The sequence below is a fragment of the Montipora capricornis genome, chromosome 13 (genome assembly GCF_036669925.1).
Source record: "Montipora capricornis isolate CH-2021 chromosome 13, ASM3666992v2, whole genome shotgun sequence".
In the NCBI taxonomy this organism is placed as follows: Eukaryota; Metazoa; Cnidaria; class Anthozoa; order Scleractinia; family Acroporidae; genus Montipora; species Montipora capricornis.
Window position 1 is genome coordinate 41,506,135 of NC_090895.1, and position 7,500 is coordinate 41,513,634.

General features: G+C 38.5%; 1 protein-coding gene across 3 annotated transcripts in view; it reads left to right on the forward strand.

Annotated features, from left to right (window-relative positions):
- Positions 1-2,469: 2,469 nt before the first annotated feature.
- The window catches only part of LOC138029866 (transforming growth factor beta regulator 1-like), a 23,855-nt gene continuing 18,824 nt past the window's right edge, over positions 2,470-7,500 (forward strand). Inside the window, exons 1-4 of one of the 3 annotated variants that reach the window (XM_068877693.1) lie at positions 2,470-2,764; positions 4,566-4,629; positions 5,031-5,113; positions 7,042-7,084. In XM_068877693.1, coding sequence (XP_068733794.1) covers positions 2,601-2,764; positions 4,566-4,629; positions 5,031-5,113; positions 7,042-7,084 — 354 coding nt within the window. In that variant the 5' untranslated portion in view covers positions 2,470-2,600. The remainder of the gene's footprint in view (positions 2,765-4,565; positions 4,630-5,030; positions 5,114-7,041; positions 7,085-7,500) is intronic. The other 2 variants (XM_068877695.1, XM_068877694.1) reach the window with 2 other exon arrangements.

Genomic DNA, 7,500 nt, shown 5'->3' on the forward strand with positions numbered 1-7,500 from the left:
TCCTCGGCTTGCAGGGTTACGTACCCAGGCGCTGTCCAAACATGTTTCAACAACCAAAGTTATATAAAATCTATTGGTAGAGCATTCCAATTTTTGTTCGCAAGGATTTACGTGATCTTGTGCTATCAATAGCGGTGGCACATTAAAATAAGTTGTTTTGGTAGTACAGCACTGTTTCTTATTGGCTCATAAAAGAGTTCAGTTGACAAAAGTAAAACAAGAAAACGGTACTTTTAGGCCTCAGTGTCGATGCATTTCCTTGTAGTTGTGGCCGGGGATTTGGCTGTGTCCAAAATTGCACGAAAAGAGACGCGGAATTTGGTCAAACGTCACCACGTGTACCCTCTCTAGGCTCGATCTCCACCGCTTTCTCGGGTCCGGTCTTCGTTCCTTCCCGAGAAGAGACGGCCGTGATTTCGGGAGTGAGCGCTGGCTCATTCCCCGAAAGAGCTGCTGGTAATCGAGCCTATCCACTCACCCGCTCAGAAATGACCGATATGTCTCTGTTCATGATAGAGACCAGAGACTAAGTTTAGTCAGTTTCATCTTGCCGTGATGGGCAACCTTTTGGATTCGCTCTGACGAAGGGCTAACGCTCGAAACGTCAGCTTTTAGAATCTCTGCACGGTGGCCAATTTACATTATCAACTCCGTTGATAAAACCAAATTTTAGCAAATATAGATGTAAATGTAGATGTAGGTAGACACCTTAGACGCATTGAATAAAAATTGTGTTTTCCACTGATGTTAATTTGGTCGTTTGTCCGTTTTTGAAGGACCTATAAAATCTGAAACCAAGGCTTTCGAGGTATCCGTTCCAATTTTTGAAAAGCGCTGTCTCCTACTATAACTCTAGCTAAATCGTATCAATTTGTGACTCAATATATGCGATCTTCAATGCAGTTCTCGCATCTTCTAGGATCTGATGCAAGCACTACCTCTTGCAGAATGGCACACGTAAAAGCTATGCAGAGGCGTATTTGGGTACGGTCGGAAATTTAGTAGTTTAAAGTAGTGTTTTTGCCCAAATCTTCCAACAAAGTCTTCCAAATCAAATATAGCAACTTCAAGGCAAATTAAAGGCAAAACAAGTCGCTATCCCTGTCTCCCTTTGCAAATATCCAACTTCGTGTCTATGGACGCTTACCATTGAACTTCAACTGAATCATTTCAAGTTGGAATTGCCCCGTAGAATATACGTACACGTGGATTTGTGTAATATCCCACCCTCTTTAGGAGGGATATTGGTGGTAACATTGAGAAAGAGACTCTCACTCTTTTAAATTTTCTGTTTGTTTGTTTGTTTCATCTAAAATTACATTTTAAGGTTAAATATGTGTTTTTACTTAGTTCGAATAACGAAGTATAGGATTCGACTCCGTTTTTGGACTTTAGACTTTTTTCGGGGGGGTCGCGCTCTGGCTGCGCATGCGTAAAATTTCTCTTTCTCGTAGAAGGCAGTTCAAGTAGGATTCGAACTCGGTATCTCTTTCTTCAGAGGCAATCGCGATGACCACACTAAACCACAGAAGACAACGGGACAGATTACCGGGGAAATATCGATATTTTTAAAAACAACACAACACTTTTTAAATTTAAAAACATGGGAAATATGTATTAAAGAATTGTGCGCGTGACTGGAAACGAGTTTTTGTGTTTTTGTTCCACGCAAGGCAATATCCAGTTATCTATGACTCTGTAACAGATATCGTAATTTCTTGGTTTTCACGTGACGTCATAAAAAAAAAACAAGGAATCATCAATCCGTTTGAGAAGTTCGTTTAATTAGTTATTAGAACAGCTGAAGACTTATCTTTTCACAAATTTTCAGTTTGATAGGCTTTTTCGTCTTGTGAGAAAGCAAGGTTGAATTTCTAAGCTTTTGCGTGACACGATATTAAGGTTACCATATACCTTCAGGGGTGTCTCGCGTCCGAGCGATGCAGCGCGTCCGGTTTAAACTTTAGATATCTAAACCCCTATATCAAATTAAAGCTTATAGAGCTGGCTATCAAACCATATCAAGATTTCATAAATGAAATGAATTGCCGAAGTTTTCACGACCTCTAAATCCGAGCGTTCGAATCACCTTTTCAAAGCTACAAGTCAAAGCAAATTTTGCTTTTCGCTATTTTATTTTGTTCCTCCGTTTCCCGACCCAAAGTGCTTAAAAAAACGTGTCTGCGGTTTGCCATACTCACAGTGAAAAGTTATAGAACGTTTTCAAAATATTATTAAGAAAATGTATGAAATAGTATTAAGAAAATCGCTCTCAGAGGAAATATATTTTGAAATAAAAAATTCGCAGACAACTTTTTGTTGTTTATATGTTAATTTAGCCACTGTCAAAATTTGGTGGCAATCGGCTAAAAATCCTTTGAACAAAGTGTAGGCTACCCGTAGCCTCTTGATTTTAAAACAATTAGTAAGTGATTCGTACCCTCCCCTCCCCTATGTGCTTTTGTAACCGCGCCTTTCACACTCAAACATGGCGGCTTCCTGAGCGAATGAATTGAGTTGCTTTATTTAAGCAATATGCAGTCTTAGTCTTATTCTGGGTCTTGGCAGTTATTGATATCAACGTGCTGCTTTTCGTTAGAATGTTATCTCCTACTACTTTGAACATGTTCTCGCCCTCACCTGCCAGCTCTGAAGACATAGGTTCGTCCTCTTTGTTTCCATCCCTTGACACAGGGGGACTTTCCACGTCTGGTATAACTTCGGAGGAAGTCGAGGAACAGCCTGAAGGCGACGACATTGAATAGTAAGCTTTATGGTGTACCTCAGTTAGTTAATCAATAAATTCTGTAAGTGCGTTAAAGAAAATGCGGTACACAATGGGATAATCCGCTTTGGAAGATGAATCGAGTGAAAATGGATGCTGAAAAACTGAATAAAAATGTTCGCTTCTAAGGTGATGGGAAAAGCGTCGTACCTGGAAACGAAACGGGGCTGGACAATCTGCAAGCCAGCAAGTCTACGAGCCATGCAAATTTCGCATTTAAGTCTAAGCACCCATTTTAAATAGCGCTGATGGGCAACCCTAAAACGCGGAATCCGGAATCCGGAATCACAGGTCGTTTTACCAATACAGAGAGTAAAAACTATCCTAAACATTCATAAAAGCTAACTTATGAATGTTTAGGATAGTTTTTACTCTCTGTATTGGTAAAACAATGACCTGTGATTCCGGATTCCAGATTCCGGGTTTTAGGGTTGCCTGCGCTGATAACCTGTTATTAAGTTTAAGCACCCATTTTAGGTTAGGATTGAAAGGGTTAACCCTTTCAATCCTGTAAGGGCCAATGAGACTTATAGATTTTACTCTGTCTAACGCCAGATGATTTTCCTCGTCAATGGGGAACCCCACTGGAGTGAAAGGTTTAACAACAGCTACATTCACTCAAAAACTATGTCCCCATTAACCCTTTCACTCCCAAGAGTGCCACTTATAGATTTTACTCTGTCTTATGCCAGATGATTTTACTCGTCAATGGGGAACCCCACAGGAGTGAAAGGGTTAAAACGGTTAGCTTTCAATAACTGTGTGATTTGCAAGTTGACTCGCCATCACGGCTCGCATGACTTGCAGTCATGGCTCGCATGCCTCGTCGCATGCCTCGCTGGCTCGCACATTGTCCAAACTCAAACAAAACTATCGGAACTGAGTAGAAAACCAGCAAACTCAATTGGAACATTCCACTGTTTACCAATGATCTGGGCTGCCTTCAGGTTAATGAACTTGTGGACCCAGAAGGTCAATTCCAATGCAACAGTTTCATTTTTCACAGTCATCCAGATACAGCCGAGAAATACACGTAATTAGATATAGTTAGTCAGTGCTTTAAATAATCACTGACAACTGACCAAAATTGTCTACATATACGCATCTGTATCTACATGTTCCAGCACTTGACAAAGTCCTTTGACCTATGGCTGTTTCTGCTTAGGTGGTCTCATACACCATAAACCTTTTTAATGGCATCACGCCAAGCTGGCCACTTCTGCTGAAGAGAACAGGACAGCCACAACACAGGGGAATCCATGATCCCCTACTCTTGTCGAATACACTGTAGTATGTGGGTTCTTCAACATCCCACAGGGAACAAATCTTATGAGCAAGGAGGATGTTTGTGAGATGGGGCCTACGGTTTATAGTCCTTATCCAAGAAGACTTGAAAGTCTAACCATTTGCAGATGCCATGACAAAGGCAGCACTTTCTCCTCAGATATTTTAAGATCCCGAGTGTTGATTCAGCCGGGATTTGAGCACACAACCTCCTGCATGACACTTAGCTCAGTTTGGTCCACCATTTGGGTTTTTGCTTTTAATTTCATCATCTGTCTCTGAAAGTATGATTGGTGGAAATAATGCGCATGTGCATTTGCATTTGTAGCACATTGAGAGGAGTGTTGGTTGGATGTCAAATTTCATAGTCTGTATAGTGATGAAGATATCATTCCATATTACATGGTCAAAAGAAAACACTGACCTCTACATGTAGCCCACTTACCTACATGTATTTTTAAATTAATTACCAGATTTCCATTAATTCTTTCTTTAGCAGTGGTGTCACAGAATCTACCAAAGCAGAATTATTCGAAAAGACACTTCTGGAGCTGTCAGAGGTATAGTTTACTACAGCATATTTTTTAGTTAATTTTCCTTTTTGAAAAAAAATATCTAATATATAGTAGTCTAAGATTGTCTTGGTAATTTGAAGTGGGTAATTGTAAATATTGGTCAACTGCCAAGATGTCAATAGACAAACGTCTATAGAAATCCAACAGACATCTGAAAGTGTATCACATGAACAGCTTACCGGTACATTCAATTTGGTTTATTGCCGGTTGCTGTTTTGAACCTGATTTTTGCCATATTAATTTTGTAGGGTTATCTAGAGTACATGTACACAAGATCTTGTAAAACAGTGGTCCTGTACATCAGTGGTACCAAAGAATTCTATCAATGAGAGCTTTAGTAGCACCCATGTATTTGCCTAAATGACTTTTTGGACTTTTATTTCTAGCGTATTCTGCTTCAGAATGGAGGGAAGTTGCATGTTAAAGATATAGCTGATCAAGTTGTTGAAAGTGGTCTTGTTCCACCGAGGTCAGTGATTTTGCTGTTATTGAGTTAAGAAGGGTACTTTCAGGAAGATTGAATCAATATTTACTGAACCTGGAAGGTAATAATTTTGTCTCTCAAGGCTGTTGTGGGTGAAGACACACTGGGGTAACAATGTACTTGGAATTTTAAATTTCTTTATCCCAATGAAGGTCAAGAATTAAAAGAAACTGCCAAACAAAAAGAAAATGTCTCGATTCGTGCTCGTCTAAAATAAACAGATGAATTATCAGAACACACAGTTTATGATTATTGTGAATCCTGTTTTTAGTATAGGTAATTATGTGACTTCAAGTGAAGTGCAATTTCAAATACTGTAAATGAGCACAGGTGAATTTTTTCAACGACAAACAAACAGGCTCAAGCAATACATGTATTTGTAGTCTTTGAAAAAAGTTACTTGTGCTCACAGTATTTATCCAAATTGCATGAGAACAATCTTATGATTACTTCTTAACACACTGAAACACCCTACGATACCTCCAGTTGACAAGTAAAATCTTCTGGCATTATACAGAGTAAAATCTGTCGATTGTCACTCTCAGGGATCAATGGGTTAATAGTATACTTGAAAAACAATTCAAAATAACTAATCGTAACTATGCAGAGGCAACGCTTGTGTATCACCTATCACAAATCATGATCCAAAGTTTGTGCCATCCAATGCTTGTATTTGATTGGTTGATCAATCAAACTGCGTGGTTTGTTACCTCTTTTTGCTCTGAATTAACGGTTTTCTGCACTGTTGTAACTCAAAAACTGCATTTCTCTTAGCCAATCAGAATTTTTCCATGTATTAAAAGTATTATTAGCACTTTGATTTCCAAATTTTCCTCAACAAATCCATTCAGACAACTTTGACGTCCAAACCAGCCCAAACCGGCCAGACTTAGTATTTTACTCTGTCTAACGCCAGACTATTTTACTCGTCAATGGGGAACCCCTGGGAGTCAATGGGTTAACCCTTTGACGTCCAAACCGGCGGCCCAAACCGGCTAGACTAAGTATTTTACTCTGTCTAACGCCAGACGATTTTACTCGTCAATGGGGAACCCCTGGGAATCCATGGGTTAACATGCTCTGATGGCAACATCAATGAGAATAAAAATACCGTAGTTGTAGTCAGGCATGATAAAAAGAATTTAAAAACTTGTTGTCACTGACTAAAAACCTTATGTAAAAAGGATGTTTCGGTCAAAATACTATGACCTTCTTCAGCATAAAATGGCTTCCATTAATGAACACGTTTACATTCCGGACATTTACAAGGCCCTTGGCAATCCCAAGTGACGTTTCTACGGCTTTTTAAGCACTCATTTTGTATTCCTAAGCCATTTTATGCTGAAGAAGGTCATAGTATTTTGACCAAAATGTCCTTTTTACATAAGTTTTTTAGTCAGTGACAACAAGTTTTTTACATGTAATTCTTTTTATCAATGAGAATGCCCCCAAACAATAACTTAAATTTTAATGAGCGAACAATCACTTTGCATGTATGGTGTGAAACTTAAAATGACTTTGAAATCTCAAGTTCTGAGGACAACATTTTTGCTAGGCTTCAACACCGTTCTTTGCACTTCAATCAGTTCCTGGATAGTTTATAGTTCAACAAGCTGGACTAATAATTAGAATGAGTACTTGTAATTCTGAACGATGTTTTCATTGATGTTGCCATCTTAGATCTTAAGGTCCCTTTGTCAGTGTCTCCTTTACAAAAAAAAGCTCATTTCCACATGAAATCATTCTGTAGTTTCATGGTCATACTTAACCTGGGATTAGAATAAAACCTGCTTCAAACAATGTAAATCAGGAGAAAATCATAATTTGGGATGTACACCTGTAGGATATACTGACTCTCAAGGATGTACTAATGGCAGTTAATACAATAAGTTTGTATGCTTTGTTAATTACAGGTCAAAAGCCTTAAATAGTTTGGAAGCAATTTTATATCGGGAGGTGAGACATCTTTGCACTAGTTAATTGCAAGTGTTCTGTTTAGGAGGCAAAGACTCAGTTAATCAGAGATTTGTATCAGCTATCTCTACTGAAGATTACTGTACACGAGAAAAAGAAAATTATTTTGATCAATGTAAATTGCACCAGCTTGGAAGTATTGTACAAAAAGTAGACCTTGCTTCCATGCAGAATAAGATGAGAAAATCAGGTGACGAAAGGTTTTGGTTTGGTGACCAAACTTTTCTCTTTTGTTTATACCAGCTGATGACTGGACATTTTATTTTCATTAACCTCAAGCCCTGGAATTAGTGAACAAAACAAAAAAGGAAACAAACAAAATTAATATTATTATTATTAATAACTTTATTTTAGCATAGAAGTGAAATAGCTTTCTAGAACCTCAAAGGACTCCGTAT